The sequence below is a fragment of the Mixophyes fleayi genome, chromosome 1 (assembly GCF_038048845.1).
Source record: "Mixophyes fleayi isolate aMixFle1 chromosome 1, aMixFle1.hap1, whole genome shotgun sequence".
In the NCBI taxonomy this organism is placed as follows: domain Eukaryota; kingdom Metazoa; phylum Chordata; class Amphibia; order Anura; family Limnodynastidae; genus Mixophyes; species Mixophyes fleayi.
In genome coordinates this window covers 453828330-453851096 of record NC_134402.1, presented here as the reverse complement: position 1 = coordinate 453851096, position 22767 = coordinate 453828330, and the positions used below count along the sequence as shown (strand labels likewise).

Genomic DNA, 22767 nt, shown 5'->3' with positions numbered 1-22767 from the left:
AATTATCCACAGGTCTTGTTTTTAGGATGTCCCCAACCATGCAGAGAAGAAATAATCTATTTAGCTGGATTAGTTGTTATCTGAACTCCTCCAACACCCAAGAGACCACTTATACCATCGTCCACCTCTGAACCACGTTAGTGGTATAAAATGAGTTGCAATATTTTGTTGAGTTCAGGAAGAAGATTTATAATGCATCAGATTTTTTACAAAGCTTGTACTTCGTAGTGTTCTATTATTCCCGTTACTATTCTTTCAGTTCGATACTTATAAATATGGAAATTGGGTCACAGAAGGTGGAACGGCCTGACCTCTATTTCAGAGACTGTACCATCCAGTAATCGGGGGCTATGGGGAATACATTAATCGATACGTACGATTCAGTCCCCATAGTGTAACTTTACACAGCAAGACTACGCTGCGCTGCACTTACATATTATTTCTTGTGTTAAATAATACCGTCGTACAATGTTTTATGCTGTACAAGTCGGTGTGTTTTCAACGGTCAGATCTCATTGAGCTAGCACTTACAATACGCAATATTTGTCTATAACTTGTAACTGATCCCAATTTCCCGGGACCATCACTGGTGCTAAATTTGGAAAGTTTTAAACCTTGACCGTGTTCTAGTGTTTCAAAGTTCAACATCTGTACAACACTTCTGTCCTGTATGCTACTTCACTTTTCATAATCGATTCTATATGTATCAAAGGCTGCGCGTACCGGATCTGAATTGTATACACGGAAGGGTTCTTGTCCTCCACCTGCAGCAGATTGACATGTTAGGAGTGGGATGCTTCGCTAACGGAGTAAACAGTGAGTGACCAAACTGCTCTGCAGAAATCTACTGTTGGGATTGGTAGATTCATATGTGAGGCAGTGATGTCACAGCAGCTCAAATGACTGCAGGTCCCATCAGGACACTCTTGTGGGGAGGTTGATGGGTCCTCAGCTGTCTGCAATGGGGCGGGTGAGGGAGCTTTACTCTTAAACACAGCTGCTGTGGTATGTCGGGATACTCCTGAGCAATCTATTTTACCATCATGGTTCCTGTCTGAAATGTTCAGTGGTCCCTTAGAATGTACTTGTCGCCATAACACCCAGTGGAAACAGCTATTTGAGTTGGACTAATATGTAGCCTCAATCTGCAAGGCTTCACGCCTCATTGACTCCTACTGAATTGCGCAGTCATGAATTTTGGCAACGACGGGCTCCATTGTCAGTAGGTGACTGGACATTCGTGGTGCGATCACAGAACCAGGAGAACGGTGACATACTCATGTCTATAATTATGGCACATAATGACATAATATGTACTGCAGCATTACTTTATGTCTACATCTAGGTCACAGCTCTGTCACCGCCTCTTATTACTTTACCATCTCTGCAGGTTATTATAACGGAGCCTTTCTCTGTGACTTCTGGTCACATTAGCCGCTGTCCGGGAGTGTGGCCGGACGTTCATCTTACCACTGTCACTGCGTCTGGTATATTTATCATCTCCCCCTGATAAGTCCATTAACCTTTCCCAGCACACATACTTTGTGTACAAGTCTCAGAGGGAAGGTGTTGATTAAACCTCCGCATGGTCTGTTATAAGTTCTCTGGACACAGTCACATGTGAATGATACGTTGCTGATAACGCGCAGTCACAGCTCACATCCGTAGCCGAGATGCACAAGAGGAATCATCTTCTACTACTTCTACTATATACTGTTCTTAGCATTTAATGATGATCCTACATTGCTGTAAAGTTAAAAGTCCAGTGTGAAATCCCCAATTAGGCAGAATGGGGAAGGTGGTGGGAGAAGGGAGAGGTAGGTTGGATCTGCTGGTTTGTCAGTCATTCCACTTATCCGAACACATTTCCACCTTGTGAGCACGCTATTTTGTTTGCTGTCACACGTAGTTATTACTTGGCATACATATTGTGTAAACAGAACGTACTAATCCGTGTATTGAGTCACATCACACCGTGGATCAGCGACAAAGATCACAGACCAGATCGGAGCATTTTCACCGCTGAATATATCAACAGAGCGCAAATATAAATATCAATTGTACAAATACATTGGAAAATGTAGAATTAGTGTAATCCAGATTGCAACAAAATGTCAGTTACTTTAATCGTAGTAAACCATCTCTTTTGTTACAATTTCAATGCGTCTCTGGCATTTTTCATCTGCTGGTCCTCTTTTACATGAAAACTTGCCGAGGAGTTGTCTAGGAAGAAATAATATTAACACTTTTTGTGACGGGCCTCAATGTGGACGAACACTGGTTCACCCAAGTGACAAAGCTGTAACATGACAGTTGTGTTTTCCAAAGTGTTGCAGTGTAGTGTACCCTACACAGGCTCCTAGCCCTAATAATTGACTCCGATTTAATAACTAAAAAAAATCTCTCATCTGTTGTGTCATCAATATGAACTGGGTCACAATCTGAACACCTTAAAATGTTTGACTTTCCTGCTTATAAGTTATTACAGTATTGGAATTACATTATTTGTGTCTATACATTAACCTTATAGATGTTATCCGGGACGTATGTTTGATTTGGAATATATTGGCTACAATTGTCTGTAAGATCCACAACCAGTGAACTGAATATCGCCCTTGTTATCTGTGCCACCTTATAATTATACAGTCTATAGCCCGTGGATTGGAACCGGGAATTAGATCCCCAGTGAGGATAGCAGATCTGACCAGAGAGAGATCCCCAGTGAGGATAGCACATCTGACCAGAGAGAGATCCCCAGTGAGGATAGCAGATCTGACCAGAGAAAGATCCCCAGTGAGGGTAGCAGATCTGACCAGAGAAAGATCCCCAGTGAGGGTAGCAGATCTGACCAGAGAAAGATCCCCAGTGAGGATAGCACATCTGACCAGAGAGAGATCCCCAGTGAGGATAGCAGATCTGACCAGAGAAAGATCCCCAGTGAGGATAGCAGATCTGACCAGAGAAAGATCCCCAGTGAGGATAGCAGATCTGACCAGAGAAAGATCCCCAGTGAGGATAGCAGATCTGACCAGAGAAAGATCCCCAGTGAGGATAGCAGATCTGACCAGAGAAAGATCCCCAGTGAGGATAGCACATCTGACCAGAGAAAGATCCCCAGTGAGGATAGCAGATCTGACCAGAGAAAGATCCCCAGTGAGGATAGCACATCTGACCAGAGAAAGATTCCCAGTGAGGATAGCAGATCTGACCAGAGAAAGATCCCCAGTGAGGATAGCACATCTGACCAGAGAAAGATCCCCAGTGAGGATAGCACATCTGACCAGAGAAAGATCCCCAGTGAGGATAGCAGATCTGACCAGAGAAAGATCCCCAGTGAGGGTAGCACATCTGACCAGAGAAAGATCCCCAGTGAGGATAGCAGATCTGACCAGAGAAAGATCCCCAGTGAGGATTCCACATCTGACCAGAGAAAGATCCCCAGTGAGGATACCACATCTGACCAGGGAAAGATCCCCCCTGTGAGGATAGCAGATCTGACCAGGGAAAGATCCCCAGTGAGGATAGCTGATCTGACCAGAGAAAGATCCCCAGTGAGGATACCACATCTGACCAGAGAAAGATCCCCAGTGAGGATACCACATCTGACCAGAGAAAGATCCCCAGTGAGGATACCACATCTGACCAGGGAAAGATCCCCAGTGAGGATACCACATCTGACCAGGGAAAGATCCCCCCTGTGAGGATAGCACATCTGACCAGGGAAAGATCCCCAGTGAGGATAGCTGATCTGACCAGGGAAAGATCCCCCCTGTGAGGATACCACATCTGACCAGGGAAAGATCATCAGTGAGGATAGCTGATCTGACCAGACAAAGATCCCCAGTGAGGATAGCAGATCTGACCAGAGAGAGAGCATTTGTTTTCCTGGCCCTTGGCTAGGTCTTGTACAGTCTTTGCCCACGCGGCTGTGAGAGATATGAACCACTGGATTCTTGGTGGAATATAATAGGCTGTTATGTACACGATTTGTTTGACAAAACACAACCACTGTGGGGAATCCTTTCAGACGCCGTCCTGCGTCTTGTTCCATTATACACTTTTGTGCCAAATGTTCAGAGACTTGTTTGTGGATATCTTGCATAATATTTTTGATTATATCACTTTACCTCTGTCAATGTCCATGTCTGTGTCCTGTGGACTGGACATGGTACAATAACTACAGTCTCCTGCCCAGGTTGTATATTTAGGTGTCATCCTGGTAACCTCCGTCCTCTTACATCCATGATGAGGAGACCTGGTGTCACTTAGACAACCTGTGTCCCATGGGCTGATGGCATTTGATAAGACAATGTGTTTAACGCAGGAAGATGAGGGTATTGATGACCATTGATTAGACAATCTGGACAGGAGATGTGTATCTGGTGGGGAGGGTTAGGGATGGTACTTGATGAGATACCTGTATCTAATGAAGAGGATATAATTCCCCCCCCCCCCCACTCCCGTTGAAGTAATACCAATTTCCAAGCCTACTTCACCTCTCAAATCAAAATGATATCAGGCTTTTTTTTTCCATTTTTGGATCAAAAGTAAAAAAAAACAAAGCAATATTAAGCACTTCCTATAATTTCATATAACCTATTCCCTCCAGTGTGTGTTCCTGCATATAAAATTCCATGTATATGTAAAAGGTAAGTGACCTCTGTAGTCTGTAATGATTGAATAAGTAGATTAATAGAATATTTAAATGACCTCTTTAGTGGAACCGGGGATCGTCTTGTAACCTAGATGTGCAGTTACATTTCCCTCTTGTTGCTCAGCAACAGATTGTGAAGTCGGCTCGGGATCAGGAGACTTTCCCGATACAGTAACCGCATAAACTAATGCTGTTTATATACCGCCCAATCTTCTTACCCCCCCCCCCCCCCTTCCCTTGGCGCTTCTCAACACTGTCCCATATTTAAAATACAATATTAACTTTATTCTGGCTGTAATGGGTTATTGATGTGTTGTATCTATGTATAATATAGGCATCACTCTTATAGAAGCAGTCATTGTGAGTTAAGCGTTTGTGGTCAGAGAGGCAAACTTGGCGCCTCGTCTCTGTGATGACTGCAATGCTCAAAGCTCCACAGAGAACCTCTAGACGTCATGTGTTGGCTCTCGCTGGTAGCAGGAGAATCATGGTTGGGGAGTTTCTATATAGAAGGGAGCGGGAGCTTCACTGGACAATGGAGGGGGGCTTGAGAGTTAGGGGGGCCATAAGCCAGGTACCCTACGAGACCCAGGAGACTCAAACTGCGGCACTGGCTTCTTTCTTTACTACTTTAAATTGTAAGCTCTGGTGACCAGGCCCCGCTCACCTTCTTTCATTGAACGCTTCTTCCGTATGTGTTAAAGTTTCACTCTGATTTTGCAAGTTTGTTCATCTTCCTGCTAATATATCCTTATTAGTTATAAAGAGCGACATTCCGCTGCTGTGAGCTGGTGATATCAGACATTCTAAGTCCTGGGTATATACTTAGTAATAAGTGGACTGTATACACAGAGGGTCTGAATGGAGAGGGATCAGAAAGTTGACTTTTATAGATAGAGATGGTGGGATGATTAAGATCATTTGAGATTCAGCATATAAACAGTAGTTGAAAAGAGCTGAACGGGTAAGAAGTTTCTGTGGCTGTTTATAGTTGGAATGTATTTAGCATATTCTATTTCCGTGCCCGTGTGTAACCCCTTAGATGTTTTCTGATGAGAGAATCCCCCAAGATGCTGCGATGCAAATGGGGTGTGATCATCTTTGGTCTGTCAGAATCCCAGCTTATATCTTATCAAAGTGATTCCGAGTCAGGGATGGACGTTGCGGGAGCTGAAAGAGTTCACTGCAGAGCGTTGCTCTATCCTTAGGTTTTCTGCAGACTGTTATATTCCCAGAGAAATAAGGTCACTTAGATTACTGTGGACCAGCTCCTGGAGTACATGGGGAGAACGGAGTTCTTTTCTCCAAGATTTGTTTAATATAACAATTAGAAAATACCAAGATATTGTCCCTCAATAGAAGGGATAGTTTATAATTGTAGTTTCACAGTTATTTTATTGGGATTTTGGATCAACCCTTTCCCCTTCAATTTCCATTTTGTGTTTTCTTCTCTGCAGCTGTTGGATCTCTGCAGGGTTCATCCTGGGCTCAGGACAGCACAGTAAAGCCATGGGGGAGAGATACGGTGTTTAGTGTTATAGGATGCCTGCAATGGCTGATGGGAGTTGTAGTTTATTGCCACAATCATTGCACACAGAGCTTTAACGTCTCCCCAGGATGCCCACCCCCACCAGTGCTGCATTTAGGAATAGTAAAAATGTAATGATGATAAAATCTAAACGGACATGTTTATTCTGGAAGTATTAGCTTTGTTACAGATAATATTTAAAGATGGCATTCTCCTTTGTAAGGAGCAGGTTTTAGGATTATTGCTGATATTTCCTTAGAATAAGGTTTGATTGCAGAAATGTCAGACCGCACCTTGTACATTCGTACATAATCCCACCGCCTGGGACTGGATTTTGAGGTCCCGGTTTTCAGGTATCGCTGGTTAGAAGGACATTACCCAAATATTACATTTTGGTAATTGGCTGTGTTGAACTGTGTAATTAAACATGATTTAATGTCTGCATGGATTATTACTTTCTAATTATTTTGTATCCAACTCGGGGACAATTTTAATGTGGGGGTTTTATTTTTTTGTGGGTTTTTTTTTGTTCCATTTAATTAAGTTTCTCTCCTACTCTTCTCCTTCCTTTCCTGTGTTGAGAATAAGATGGGTAATCTATGGCCGCCAGAGCTGGATTAAGGTTCTGGGGGGCCCGGGGCACTTAAGACAGGGGGGCCCCATATTGTCGAATATGATATTAATTTTAAACAAATAAACAGGCAATGCTATGTGCACTACTGTTAGATGCACACAACTCTGCCTTTACAAGCATAACAGTGTGAAGTAGGACATATCTCCCAACTATCCTTGTAGTCAGACCAAATCCTGACTAAGTGAGACAGTCACCCAAATTCTGGACAGTCCCACCATATTGAGAACAGTTGGAAGATGGTCCTGGTCTCCCCTACCTGCTGTTGTCGCTTTCACCACCTGTGGCTGCTGGTGTCTTAAGCTCAGTTGCCGTTTGTGTAGATTCTGGGATGTCGGGGCCCTATTTTGAATCAAAAACAGGTACATAAAGTTTAGGAGTCCCCAAAGAGTCCTGTTAATAAATCAATAGCACCCCCTTTAATAATTAGGCCTCCCTCCCTGCAACCAGCCCCAAATTTGGAATTAAATTAATACTATTCACTTTTAATAATAGAACTATTTTCCCCAAGCAGCCCCGACATTAAATTAATAGCGTACACATTTAATAAACTTATTTCCCTCCCCACCAAACAGCCTGGTATAAATGAATAGAGTTTACATGTAATAAATAAACCTATTTTTCAAAACCATTGCCAACATTTTATAATTCATATTCACATTTAATAAATAGCACTCCTCCCCAAACTCAAGCACACATTAAATACCTCACAATCACTCCACAAATAATTAACAAAATAACCTTACTATATGTAAGTATATATTGGTTATCCCTAACAGCCTAGTCCAGCTAAGCACTAGCAGGACTGATTTGTTGCAAGGCAACAGAGCTAGCATGGAGGCATATTACATTTTGTACATTATGCCATAATTTTGTAATTTTTATCATAATGCCCACTTTTAGAAAAGCTACTTCCCTGGGGCATGGAGAGAGGGTCCACAATAAATAGACAATCTAGGTCTGAGCACATCGTACTTCTCTGTTCTCCATTTATATCCCCAACATCCCACTCCTCAATCCTCTTCATCTTAATTCTCTATCTTCCCTCTCACTCCTCATTCCCCACCTACTTAGCATCTTCAACCCCCTTCTCATCAGCGTTGGTTTCCCTTCCTGGGTTGTCACTCTGCAACCCCCTCTATTTGTATATTCACCCCCTCCTTGTCCATAATCACCCCTTCTCCTTGTCCATAAATCACCCCTTCTCCTTGTCCATAAATCATTCCCTCCTTGTCCATAATCACCCCCTCTCCTTGTCCATAAATCACCCCTTCTCCTTGTCCATAAATCATTCCCTCCTTGTCCATAAATCACCCCCTCCTTGTCCATAAATCACCCCCTCCTTGTCCATAAATCACCCCTTCCTTGTCCATAAATCACCCCCTCTCCTTGTCCATAAATCACCCCTTCTCCTTGTCCATAAATCATTCCCTCCTTGTCCATAAATCACACCCTCCTTGTTCATAAATCACCCCCTCTCCTTGTCTATAAATCACCCCCTCTCCTTGTCCATAAATCACCCCCTCCTTGTCTATAAATCACCCCTTCCTTGTCCATAAATCACCCCCTCTCCTTGTCTATAAATCACCCCTTCCTTGTCCATAAATCACCCCTTCCTTGTCCATAAATCACCCCCTCTCCTTGTCTATAAATCACCCCCTCTCCTTGTCTATAAATCACCCCTTCCTTGTCCATAAATCACCCCTTCCTTGTCCATAATCACCCCTTCCTTGTCCATAAATCACCCCCTCTCCTTGTCTATAAATCACCCCCTCTCCTTGTCCATAAATCACCCTCTCCTTGTCCATAAATCACCCTCTCCTTGTCCATAAATCACCCCCTCTCCTTGTCTATAAATCACCCCCTCTCCTTGTCTATAAATCACCCCCTCTCCTTGTCTATAAATCACCCCCTCTCCTTGTCTATAAATCACCCCTTCCTTGTCCATAAATCACCCCTTCCTTGTCCATAAATCACCCCTTCCTTGTCCATAAATCACCCCCTCTCCTTGTCTATAAATCACCCCCTCTCCTTGTCCATAAATCACCCCTTCCTTGTCCATAAATCACCCCCTCTCCTTGTCTATAAATCACCCCCTCTCCTTGTCCATAAATCACCCTCTCCTTGTCCATAAATCACCCCCTCCTTGTCTATAAATCACCCCTTCCTTGTCCATAAATCACCCCCTCTCCTTGTCTATAAATCACCCCTTCCTTGTCCATAAATCACCCCCTCCTTGTCTATAAATCACCCCTTCCTTGTCCATAAATCACACCCTCTCCTTGTCCATAAATCACCCCCTCCTTGTCTATAAATCACCCCTTCCTTGTCCATAAATCACCCCTTCCTTGTCCATAAATCACCCCCTCTCCTTGTCTATAAATCACCCCCTCTCCTTGTCTATAAATCACCCCTTCTCCTTGTCCATAAATCACCCCCTCCTTGTCCATAAATCACCCCCTCCTTGTCCATAAATCACCCCCTCTCCTTGTCCATAAATCACCCCCTCTCCTTGTCCATAAATCATCCCCTCTCCTTGTCCATAAATCACCCCTTCCTTGTCTATAAATCACCCCCTCTCCTTGTCCATAAATCACCCCCTCTCCTTGTCCATAAATCACCCCTTCCTTGTCTATAAATCACCCCCTCTCCTTGTCCATAAATCATCCCCTCTCCTTGTCCATAAATCACCCCTTCCTTGTCTATAAATCACCCCCTCTCCTTGTCCATAAATCACCCCCTCTCCTTGTCCATAAATCATCCCCTCTCCTTGTCCATAAATCACCCCCTCCTTGTCCATAAATCACCCCCTCTCCTTGTCCATAAATCACCCCCTCCTTGTCCATAAATCACCCCCTCCTTGTCTATAAATCACCCCCTCTCCTTGTCCATAAATCACCCTCTCCTTGTCCATAAATCACCCCCTCTCCTTGTCTATAAATCACCCCTTCCTTGTCCATAAATCACCCCCTCCTTGTCCATAAATCACCCCTTCCTTGTCCATAAATCACCCCCTCTCCTTGTCCATAAATCACCCCCTCTCCTTGTCCATAAATCACCCCCTCTCCTTGTCCATAAATCACCCTCTCCTTGTCCATAAATCACCCTCTCCTTGTCCATAAATCACCCCCTCTCCTTGTCCATAAATCACCCCCTCTCCTTGTCCATAAATCACCCCCTCTCCTTGTCCATAAATCACCCCCTCCTTGTCCACAATTATCCCCTTCATTTTCATAATTGCCTCCTCCTCTGGCTGAAACACACACAGACACAGTCACACACACAGAAAGTCACACACACAGCAGATCTTAACTTACCTTATCCCCCACAGACAGGCAGGGCAGATCTTCTCTGCTCCTCCTCACACTGTCATCTACACGGCAGCTAAGGAAGCCCAGAACACTCAAAAAAAAAAAAAGCAAAAGCATGCTTGTGCTTATAGTGCCAAGAGAGCACTTAAAAACGGAACCCTGTGCTGCCCCTTGTAGACTGACATTTGGGGGCAGCAAAAAGAGCCACAGCTGGTCCCGGGGGGCCCCCTGAGAGAGGGGGGCCCGGGGCACATGCCCCCTGTGCCCCCCCCTTAATCCGGCCCTGATGGCCGCTGAGATCTGCCATGGGAAGTTTTATTTGCAGATAAATGTTCTATATTTTTCTCTTCTATAACCGTTTCGGATGTGGTATGAAAAGCGGCCCAGGTGATTTTAGCTGCCAGTGTTGTTTTTTTTACATAGAATTGCTGAAGGCAGTAAACACAAAACGCTGGAATATAATGTGGCTCTAGCAGATTACCGCCTGTCCGTAGACTTCTTTTCATTGGCTGCTTTTCTCTGTTATCCAGCGAATGCCATAACTCTTCAGACCGGATCAAGGTTCGTGTCTGGGACGAGGACGATGACATCAAGTCTCGGGTTAAGCAGAGGCTCAAGCGTGAATCGGACGATTTCCTGGGACAGACCATCATCGAAGTGCGGACTCTCAGCGGGGAGATGGACGTGTGGTATAATTTGGGTGAGCAGTGTTGATCTTGAATATAGACACGATTACACAATCCCCTCCTCTCTACCTAGTTCTCTTTCAATGTCATCGTGTTATTTGTTAGCGGTGATCCGCTCCTAACGCCACACTTTTTAGTGCTCAGAATTGGACGAATCTCCTGCCTGACCACATACACAGTCACGGAATTTATTAAACATTCTCCCAGTATGTTAAGCCGCCTCATAATGTTTTTACATACACTGGTTCTGTATACTGTACATTTAGATTCCCGTATCATGACCAAACTTCATTTAATATTCACTATCATAACAAAAGTAAACACCTGGGGGTAAATGTATCAAGCTGAGAGTTTTTCGGCGAGTTTGAAAAGTGGAGATGTTGCCTATAGCAACCAATCAGATTCTACCTTTCATTTTGTAGAATGTACTAAAAAAATGATAGCTAGAATCTGATTGGTTTTTCAAACCCGCCGGAAAACTCTCAGCTTGATACATTTACTCCCAGGTGTTTACTTTTATTATCTAAGCTTTGACAATAGAGACTGATTGGTTGCTGGAAAGTCTGGGCAGGAGACTGTGTCTCCCTAGATGTGAATCCCTCATATCAGGTATCATAAAGGGTTAATTGTAGTTTTTGTCCAAATGAAATAATAATGGGGAAAAAAAAAAGACTTGCTGACCCCCCAATCTCATTACGCTTGGGGTAGCTCACCTGCGATCATTTTACCGTGAGCTTTGGAGATCTTAGGGCCATGGAGGAAGAATTTCATCCATCTGCTAGTGGTAACCACTTTGGGGCTTTCTCATGCGCTGGGGGGTAATTCTTGGAAACAATACGGGTTATGTTGCTGATATGGGTCCAAACTGGTGGCCCAATTTCAATCTAGGGCCCAACATCAGAAGGGAGTTCTTACTCTCTTTTATCTCCAAGTTATTAATCATTTTTTTTGTGCTTTATTGGTGGGAATAAAGTATTTATAAATGCTGGGTTTTTTTTTTGTTTTTTTTTTTTACACATCTGCTTGTCTACAGGAGACACCAGCCAGCATAAATTCAATTTAGAAATCTGCCCAGCTGTGTGTGTGTTACAGCTACCCCATCCCATAGTTTGGTGTCACATGTCTGTGATTGAACGTGGCACTTTTTTCTAGATATAAAATAACAGCTTTCTAAGTACTAAAGCGCTTCCATAATAACACGTGAAAGTGGATGGGAAACATTATCTCGCCGCCACATTCTATCTACAGCGCTGAATGTCTCTCCTTCAGTCCATATTACAGCAGCAGGTGTGACCCTTACAGAACACTACGGATTTCTGGCTGTTCAGGAGCGATTGCTGCCCCGTGACTGCATCTTTAGTGCTTCACAGAAGCTGATTAATTAAAAAATGTTGTCTATAGGGCAGTAGAATAAAGTGTTGGCCAATTATCTTGTTAATAGTGACCTACAAAGAGAAAAAGCAGGAGTTTGTACAGCAGGAGCTTGTACATTTGTATAGAGCTGCTAGGATTTTAGTTTTTATGACATAATGAACAGTTTTAGTACAGTATGCAGATATAACCTATAGTTACTCCTTCTAGTTAGTGTTAGATGCAATAAAGGAGTATTACACTTGTAATGAAGTATAGTTAAGCAATTGATTGTGTAGAATAAAAGTTCCTTTAGTTGCACAAACTGTGCAATATTCCCTGGAAGGTGAGGCTGGTATTGGTGCCGCTGAGCTTGGCTTACTGACTTCTGGTCTCTGCAATAATCCCTCATTGTCTTTACGTTCTCTTCAGAGAAAAGAACAGACAAGTCTGCCGTGTCTGGGGCCATACGGTTACAAATAAATGTTGAAATTAAGGGAGAGGAGAAAGTGGCACCATACCACGTGCAGTACACGTGTCTCCACGAGGTGAGTAGTCCTTGTACATTTATCTCTGGTTCCTGGTGTCCTTATTAGTATCGGACAGTAAGCTCCATCTCGGAGCTCCGGGGGGTCCTGCTCCCCGGCTCTCTAGTAATATTTGCCATATAATAAAACTACAATTTCCTGCCTTACAAAACTCAAATTATAGTAGATTTGTGACCTCTCTTTGTGCCACTATTTGTTTCTTTAGATACTGTGGTGTGAAATGCTTGTTGTAGTCATTTTTCATACTACTGATCTATATGTAAGAGGTCAAATGTGGGTTGTTGTGCAAAGTGGAGCGGATGGTAAAAGCAAAAGAGAGAACAAGACGACTCCATGAAAATATAACCAGAAGAAATAAAGGGGCTTGAAGTTGAGGTGGTTAGGGAGTGTCTGTTTACTACGATTGGGATTCTAAAAGACAGGTGCTTACAAAGTGATCCTGGCCACACGGAGGATGGTTATGGAGACGATGTCATGGAAACGTCAGAATTCTTTTTATTACAATTCAAAAATATAAAGATTTGTTATAGAGTAATTGACATGATGATGACTACGCACCATGTATGTATATGTACCCCGATTTGTTATTAAACCGTATTACTGCGGTACACAGCGCACCATGCCACCAGATAATGATGTAGCGTGAGGATATACCAGACAAACCATCGATGCTACGTTTTATATCGTGCACATAATTCTGATAGTTGCAAGGACACAAATTACCTTGTTCTCTGACAACAGAAGTCTAAAGTCCAGCTTATCGACATCTTAGATGACTGTGAATACCCAGAAATCATCATCATCATCACCATTTATTTAATCTCTAATAAATACATCTATCACCAAGTGCAATTTAACGCTTACTATGTCACTAGCTCGTATAGTGGGCAACCTGCCCCCCTATCACTCTGTGGTTTTGTAGGCAGGGGTCAGTCTCTGTCCATTTAACCAGCACCGTAGTGTCATTGGCATAATTGCCACATTTTTGGAATCCTCTATTCATTTCCGTAGTCGGCACCGACAACATTGTAGCTAGGAAAAGCCCCCTTACATCTGAGCCCTTGCCCCATCCTAGATTTGGGGTCTCACATTTAGGGGCAGTCCATGCTGTCTGTCTTTCCTACTAGTCTGTGTATAACTGACCTCTATGTAAAAAGATAAAGATGCATGGTAAAAATAGGTGATATATACAACGTGTTAGTTACAGGAATCTGTATTTAGATAGGTTTCACGTGGCGCTCGTTGAAAAACGTTTTCTGGCGTTTTTGTCCTACTGGGGAATCCGACTCTAGGACTGACGCGATTTAGACGCCAGAGCGTTCTGTTTTCTGAAGGGCTTACTGTCCTCTGAGTCACATTACATATAAAATGAAAGAACACCACGTATAATTGATAAGTTCTTTATTGAGACCTGTTTCTATACCTCAGGGACTAATAATACATCCCGGTCCCTCGCCTGTAGAGATTGTGAAGGTCATCCAGCGAGGATTGGTCTGACAGCGCCGTGTGCACGAATCTCCGCTACAGTTCCATGGCCTCTGCACAGCTCAAATCCCCGTCCCCTGAGAGCTCTAATAACTAAGGCTTTTTATTGTCGGCTGGATTAAATTAGTGCCAGTGGTCTAAGTGATATCCTTGGGAGGATAATTACACATAAATTATTGTAATGTCTTGGCTAAATTGCTGGAGACCGGACCAAACCTTTGTCCGACTTCACATTAAAGCCAATTATTCCAAAATACATTATGAAGCCTCCTTCTGTGTACAGCATCGCAGCATCAAATGTGGTTTATATCGAAATAAGTCCTGTTAGGCAGCTCTGAGGGACCGCTGCGGCCAACAAAGAAATCGTGACTCAGGGAGAACCGTTCTATGAGTTAATTGGAAACAATACACTCCTATAGAATATCAAACATTTCTTCATGTGCTCATTTAGTAGTTCTGTGTCTCGCTCGGTGCCTTTATAACATACCAGTCCCTATCTTTAATAGCTATACATTATACTTTGTAAATGCGCTCCTATTTTCTGCAGTTTTTTCATAGGACAAACAGCTGAAAAGTCATTGTAGGTTGTGTTCTATTCCACCTAAGGACACTCTGCTTTCCTGGTATCCATTATAACGAAGAGCCCTTTACAAATGAATACTTATTTATAAACGTCCTGCGCCAACTGTATCCCACCTATAGCAGAGTCTGGGAGATGTTTTGTGAGTTCTCTTACCTTGTTTTATAGGAGATATTCAGATCTCCGAATTGTCTCCCCACAATAGACACATCTTGGCCTGTTACAATGTACCCTAAGTGGCAACCTTTTTAAACTTGCTTCCGGAAGATCCCAGGTGGGGACGGGGGGGGGGCGGGCCGCCCACGCCCCGTGTTAAAATGCTGTTTTTGTCGCGGAGGCGGGGCCAAAATGACGCGATTCACAGCGAATCGTATCATTTTGACAGTAAGATGCCGTTTGCGGGATATTTGCCTGCTCTCCCGGGAGTCCGGGAGACCTACCCGAATTTCGGGAGTCTCCCGGACATTCCTGGAGAGTTGGCTAGTATACGAATGTACGTGTTGCTGACCGTCGGCAGAGGCGGCCATTTGTACGGACCACACGGATGCCGACAGAAAACGGAAATTTTTTTACCTGCGCTCCATGTATTAAGGATGTGCTGGTCTATGATGAAAAGCTAAAATAACGTGTACAAAATTGTTAGTGCACGTGCAAATATAGCTATATTATTTATATACAGGAAACCGGCCTCTACCTCTGAGTAAGAGAAAGTTGTAGTGAATGAAGATTGCCAGAATTAAGGTTGCTTTCTTCCTATGTTCCTTTCCACAAGTCCTGTGAGCTGACACTCTCCTGCTCCTCTATTCGTATTAGAGAATGAGATGCTGGCGTTATATATCGTGCCCCTGAGTTAGGTGTGGGGGGTATACAGGGAATACACACGTCTAAAGAGGTTTGGTCAGAGAAATAACACACAAAGTATGAAATAGACCAGCACATCCTTAGTGCCTGGCGTGTATAATAGCACACGTGTGTAGCATTGTAATGAGTCTTCTCTATGTCCTTGTTGCAGAACCTGTTTCATCACCTCACAGACATACAGGGCAGCGGGGTGGTGAAGATCCCGGAAGCCAAGGGCGACGATGCCTGGAAAGTTTACTTCGATGAGACGGCCCAGGAGATCGTGGACGAGTTCGCCATGCGATATGGGATTGAGTCTATTTACCAAGCCATGACGTGAGTACAGGCGGTGGCTCAATCTATGATTCAGTGCGTGTGATGGGAAGGACGGTGACCTTAATTACGCCAAGTCTTGTTGTGATCCTTGTTGCTCTCTTTGGAAATCGAGTTATTAGTTGTTAAATGTCACCTGACTGCTCCCAGTTGCTTATATATGTGTGTTGTGCTGTGATTTTGGCAGTGACGCCGATTTATACTTATTTGGCTGCTAATTGCTGCAAGTTTGTGCTCAAAAAGACCGTCCAACATCTGGGACCAATAGGATGCCAGCCAGGATGAGGTGCAGGTGCCCTGACGCATCTATCCGTATTAGCGTCACACATGTGTACGTCGTCATGCGTGCTCACGGCTGTGATTGGGCTAAAGCACTCCCATGTGACCACTCCAACAAATGTTGCGACCCCTTATGGGCCTTAGTCTAGAGCTTTAACTTAGACATCACTATTATGATCCACTGCTGGTTCTAATCCATCACTTATTATGCACTAGCAGTGGGGGGAATATATTCATTTTCTACAGGATTTTCTGTACATGTCCAGCAGGGATCGGCGTTTTCATTGCTATAACCGTTAAAGGCTGAATGTTGGGACGATGCCGGTGCTGTGATAGATGTGAATGATGCTCAGACTGTGTCTTGTATCATTTACATCACATTATTATGAGCGGAATTATCCAATTCCTTTCTGCCACTAAATGATATGTTTCTCTGCAGAAGTGCATGAATCATACCCTGTCGTATGTATCCTCAGCCTAGAGCGCTCCAAAAATAGTCATAATGCTAATATCTCGTATAGATCACTCACCGTACAATCAGAGGTGTGAGGAACAGACTGTAGATTATGTTTAGGATATAAAAGACAGCTTTATTCACAGCCGATCAATGTAACATGTTCTACTATAATATGGTGCCCATAGCAACCAACCATAAACTATCTGCTAGTTTAAACAGCGCGTCTGCCATCTTGTTCCCCTTCCCCCGCCCTTACTCGCACATTGATGTACTTAGTGCACTGCGCAGAGGCCTCTACAATGACAATAATACATACATTGTATTTATATATTAGCAGTTTATATAGCAGCTACATATAACACAGCGCTGTACAGAGAATGATTCACATCCGCCCCTGCCCCAGGGGAGCTGACAGTCTGTTCTCTCCCACACAGGGGACAAACACAGACGAGGGTTTGGTTTTTGTCAGAAACCATGTAACCTCCCGGTATCTCTGTTGTACTTGTTTGCACTGCTGACATTTCCACATAAAATGATGTTATCTGTTTCTATCTGATTAACCTTTATTGTGTGATGGGAACAATTAGCGGGGGAATAATGTGTCGAGCTGTTATGTGCATGTTAATGTCAGGCTGCTGATTCCCAGCTTATTTCTGCATTTCTCTGTAAGTGAGACTGATGAAATAGTGTGATCAGAGTTGATGGTTGAACGCATGGAAAACAGCGGACCATTAACTCCGGATAAAGCTACTACAGTGCGGGGAGTTTATCCCAGAGTGGCCCTTTAACACCTGGAGCCGAGTATTGTACATTACGAGACATTTCTAATATTTAAGAAAAATAATAGAGCAGAAGATGGTGTTATAAAGGAGCATTGAGGAAATAAATCTTGCTCCATATGTGTAACATTGTACAGAGGGCTCTAGTCATGAGAGCGTCACATCTAAAGGGAAATTATAGCAGAGCTGTGATTCAGAAGGTGTGAGCGCAGGCAGAACAGGCTGGATGGTGGCAGTGATGCAGAAGGTATGGGCACAGACAGAACAGGCTGGATGGTGGCAGTGATGCAGAAGGTGTGAGCGCAGGCAGAACAGGCTGGATGGTGGCAGTGATGCAGGAGGTGTGGGCGCAGGCAGAACATGCTGGATGGTGGCAGTGATGCAGGAGGTGTGGGCACAGACAGAACAGGCTGGATGGTGGCAGTGATGCAGAAGGTGTGGGTGCAGGCAGAACAGGCTGGATGGTGGCAGTGATGCAGGAGGTGTGGGCACAGACAGAACAGGCTGGATGGTGGCAGTGATGCAGGAGGTGTGGGCGCAGGCAGAACAGGCTGGATGGTGGCAGTGATGCAGGAGGTGTGGGCACAGACAGAACAGGCTGGATGGTGGCAGTGATGCAGAAGGTGTGGGCACAGACAGAACAGGCTGGATGGTGGCAGTGATGCAGAAGGTGTGGGTGCAGGCAGAACAGGCTGGATGGTGGCAGTGATGCAGGAGGTGTGGGCACAGACAGAACAGGCTGGATGGTGGCAGTGATGCAGGTGGTGTGGGCACAGACAGAACAGGCTGGATGGTGGCAGTGATGCAGAAGGTGTGAGCGCAGGCAGAACAGGCTGGATGGTGGCAGTGATGCAGGAGGTGTGGGCGCAGGCAGAACAGGCTGGATGGTGGCAGTGATGCAGAAGGTGTGAGCGCAGGCAGAACAGGCTGGATGGTGGCAGTGATGCAGAAGGTGTGGGCGCAGACAGAACAGGCTGAATGGTGGCAGTGATGCAGAAGGTGTGGGCGCAGGCAGAACAGGCTGGATGGTGGCGGTGATGCAGAAGGTGTGGGCACAGACAGAACAGGCTGGATGGTGGCAGTGATGCAGGTGGTGTGGGCGCAGACAGAACAGGCTGGATGGTGGCAGTGATGCAGAAGGTGTGGGCGCAGACAACCGGCTAGATGGTGGCGGTGATGCAGAAGGTGTGAGCGCAGGCAGAACAGGCTGGATGGTGGCGGTGATGCAGAAGGTGTGGGCGCAGGCAGAACAGGCTGGATGGTGGTGGGAATCATGGCAGTGATGCAGGTGGTGTGGGCGCAGACAGAACAGGCTGGATGGTGGCAGTGATGCAGGTGGTGTGGGCGCAGACAGAACAGGCTGGATGGTGGCGGTGATGCAGAAGGTGTGGGCGCAGACAACCGGCTAGATGGTGGCGGTGATGCAGAAGGTGTGAGCGCAGGCAGAACAGGCTGAATGGTAGCGGTGATGCAGAAGGTGTGGTCGCAGGCAGAACAGGCTGTATGGTGGCAGTGATGCAGAAGGTGTGGGCACAGACAGAACAGGCTGGATGGTGGCGGTGAGACAGAAGGTGTGGGCGCAGGCAGAACAGGCTGGATAGTAGCGGTGATGCAGAAGGTGGGGGCACAGACAGAACAGGCTGGATGGTGGCGGTGATGCAGGTGGTGTGGGCACAGGCAGAACAGGCTGGATGGTGGCAGTGATGCAGAAGGTGTGAGCGCAGGCAGAACAGGCTGGATGTGGCAGTGATGCAGAAGGTGTGAGCGCAGGCAGAACAGGCTGGATGTGGCAGTGATGCAGAAGGTGTGGGTGGTGGCAGTGATGCAGAAGGTATGGGCACAGACAGAACAGGCTGGATGGTGGCAGTGATGCAGGAGGTGTGGGCGCAGGCAGAACAGGCTGGGTGGTGGCAGTGATGCAGAAGGTGTGGGCACAGACAGAACAGGCTGGATGGTGGCAGTGATACAGAAGGTGTGGGCACAGACAGAACAGGCTGGATGGTGGTGGGAATCATGGCAGTGATGCAGGTGGTGTGGGCGCAGACAGAACAGGCTGAATGGTAGCGGTGATGCAGAAGGTGTGGTCGCAGGCAGAACAGGCTGTATGGTGGCAGTGATGCAGAAGGTGTGGGCACAGACAGAACAGGCTGGATGGTGGCGGTGAGACAGAAGGTGTGGGCGCAGGCAGAACAGGCTGGATAGTAGCGGTGATGCAGAAGGTGGGGGCACAGACAGAACAGGCTGGATGGTGGCAGTGATGCAGGTGGTGTGGGCACAGACAGAACAGGCTGGATGGTGGCAGTGATGCAGAAGGTGTGGGCACAGACAGAACAGGCTGGATGGTAGCGGTGATGCAGAAGGTGTGGGCACAGACAGAACAGGCTGGATGGTGGCAGTGATGCAGGAGGTGTGGGCGCAGGCAGAACAGGCTGGATGGTGGCAGTGATGCAGAAGGTGTGAGCGCAGGCTGGATGGTGACAGTGATGCAGAAGGTGTGGGCACAGACAGAACAGGCTTGATGGTGGCAGTGATGCAGGAGGTGTGGGCGCAGGCAGAACAGGCTGGATGGTGGCAGTGATGCAGAAGGTGTGAGCGCAGGCAGAACAGGCTGGATGTGGCAGTGATGCAGAAGGTGTGGGTGGTGGCAGTGATGCAGAAGGTGTGGGCACAGACAGAACAGGCTGGATGGTGGCAGTGATGCAGAAGGTGTGGGTGCAGGCAGAACAGGCTGGGTGGTGGCAGTGATGCAGAAGGTGTAGGCACAGACAGAACAGGTTGGATGGTGGCAGTGATGCAGGTGGTGTGGGCACAGGCAGAACAGGCTGGATGGTAGCGGTGATGCAGAAGGTGTGGGCACAGACAGAACAGGCTGGATGGTGGCAGTGATGCAGGAGGTGTGGGCGCAGACAGAACAGGCTGGATGGTGGCAGTGATGCAGAAGGTGTGAGCGCAGGCAGAACAGGCTGGATGGTGGCAGTGATGCTGAAGGTGTGGGCGCAGACAGAACAGGCTGGATGGTGGCAGTGATGCAGAAGGTGTGGGCGCAGACAACCGGCTAGATGGTGGCGGTGATGCAGAAGGTGTGAGCGCAGGCAGAACAGGCTGGATGGTGGCGGTGATGCAGAAGGTGTGGGCGCAGGCAGAACAGGCTGGATGGTGGTGGGAATCATGGCAGTGATGCAGGTGGTGTGGGCGCAGACAGAACAGGCTGGATGGTGGCAGTGATGCAGGTGGTGTGGGCGCAGACAGAACAGGCTGGATGGTGGCGGTGATGCAGAAGGTGTGGGCGCAGACAACCGGCTAGATGGTGGCGGTGATGCAGAAGGTGTGAGCGCAGGCAGAACAGGCTGAATGGTAGCGGTGATGCAGAAGGTGTGGTCGCAGGCAGAACAGGCTGTATGGTGGCAGTGATGCAGAAGGTGTGGGCACAGACAGAACAGGCTGGATGGTGGCGGTGAGACAGAAGGTGTGGGCGCAGGCAGAACAGGCTGGATAGTAGCGGTGATGCAGAAGGTGGGGGCACAGACAGAACAGGCTGGATGGTGGCGGTGATGCAGGTGGTGTGGGCACAGGCAGAACAGGCTGGATGGTGGCAGTGATGCAGAAGGTGTGAGCGCAGGCAGAACAGGCTGGATGTGGCAGTGATGCAGAAGGTGTGAGCGCAGGCAGAACAGGCTGGATGTGGCAGTGATGCAGAAGGTGTGGGTGGTGGCAGTGATGCAGAAGGTATGGGCACAGACAGAACAGGCTGGATGGTGGCAGTGATGCAGGAGGTGTGGGCGCAGGCAGAACAGGCTGGGTGGTGGCAGTGATGCAGAAGGTGTGGGCACAGACAGAACAGGCTGGATGGTGGCAGTGATACAGAAGGTGTGGGCACAGACAGAACAGGCTGGATGGTGGTGGGAATCATGGCAGTGATGCAGGTGGTGTGGGCGCAGACAGAACAGGCTGAATGGTAGCGGTGATGCAGAAGGTGTGGTCGCAGGCAGAACAGGCTGTATGGTGGCAGTGATGCAGAAGGTGTGGGCACAGACAGAACAGGCTGGATGGTGGCGGTGAGACAGAAGGTGTGGGCGCAGGCAGAACAGGCTGGATAGTAGCGGTGATGCAGAAGGTGGGGGCACAGACAGAACAGGCTGGATGGTGGCAGTGATGCAGGTGGTGTGGGCACAGACAGAACAGGCTGGATGGTGGCAGTGATGCAGAAGGTGTGGGCACAGACAGAACAGGCTGGATGGTAGCGGTGATGCAGAAGGTGTGGGCACAGACAGAACAGGCTGGATGGTGGCAGTGATGCAGGAGGTGTGGGCGCAGGCAGAACAGGCTGGATGGTGGCAGTGATGCAGAAGGTGTGAGCGCAGGCTGGATGGTGACAGTGATGCAGAAGGTGTGGGCACAGACAGAACAGGCTTGATGGTGGCAGTGATGCAGGAGGTGTGGGCGCAGGCAGAACAGGCTGGATGGTGGCAGTGATGCAGAAGGTGTGAGCGCAGGCAGAACAGGCTGGATGTGGCAGTGATGCAGAAGGTGTGGGTGGTGGCAGTGATGCAGAAGGTGTGGGCACAGACAGAACAGGCTGGATGGTGGCAGTGATGCAGAAGGTGTGGGTGCAGGCAGAACAGGCTGGGTGGTGGCAGTGATGCAGAAGGTGTAGGCACAGACAGAACAGGTTGGATGGTGGCAGTGATGCAGGTGGTGTGGGCACAGGCAGAACAGGCTGGATGGTAGCGGTGATGCAGAAGGTGTGGGCACAGACAGAACAGGCTGGATGGTGGCAGTGATGCAGGAGGTGTGGGCGCAGGCAGAACAGGCTGGATGGTGGCAGTGATGCAGAAGGTGTGAGTGCAGGCAGAACAGGCTGGATGGTGGCAGTGATGCAGAAGGTGTGGGTGCAGACAGAACAGGCTGGATGGTGGCAGTGATGCAGAAGGTGTGGGCGCAGACATAACAGGCTGAATGGTGGCAGTGATGCAGAAGGTGTGGGCGCAGGCAGAACAGGCTGACTGGTAGCGGTGATGCAGAAGGTGTGGGCACAGACAGAACAGGCTGGATGGTGGCAGTGATGCTGAAGGTGTGGGCACAGACAGAACAGGCTGGATGGTGGCAGTGATGCAGGAGGTGTGGGCACAGACAGAACAGGCTGGATGGTGGCAGTGATGCAGGAGGTGTGCGTGCAGACAGAACAGGCTGGATGGTGGCGGTGATGCAGACGGTGTGGGCGCAGACAACCGGCTAGATGGTGGCGGTGATGCAGAAGGTGTGAGCGCAGGCAGAACAGGCTGGATGGTGGCGGTGATGCAGAAGGT

The 22767-nt window shown here is 47.1% G+C and overlaps 1 protein-coding gene across 6 annotated transcripts in view; it reads left to right on the top strand.

The window, feature by feature from the left end:
• Nucleotides 1-22767, top strand: part of UNC13B (unc-13 homolog B) — a 211880-nt gene that overhangs the window by 156665 nt on the left and 32448 nt on the right. For all 6 annotated transcript variants that reach the window (XM_075186722.1, XM_075186731.1, XM_075186711.1 and 3 more), the window contains 3 exons: nucleotides 10655-10824; nucleotides 12593-12708; nucleotides 15786-15949. In XM_075186722.1, the coding sequence (XP_075042823.1) occupies nucleotides 10655-10824; nucleotides 12593-12708; nucleotides 15786-15949 (450 nt within the window). The remainder of the gene's footprint in view (nucleotides 1-10654; nucleotides 10825-12592; nucleotides 12709-15785; nucleotides 15950-22767) is intronic.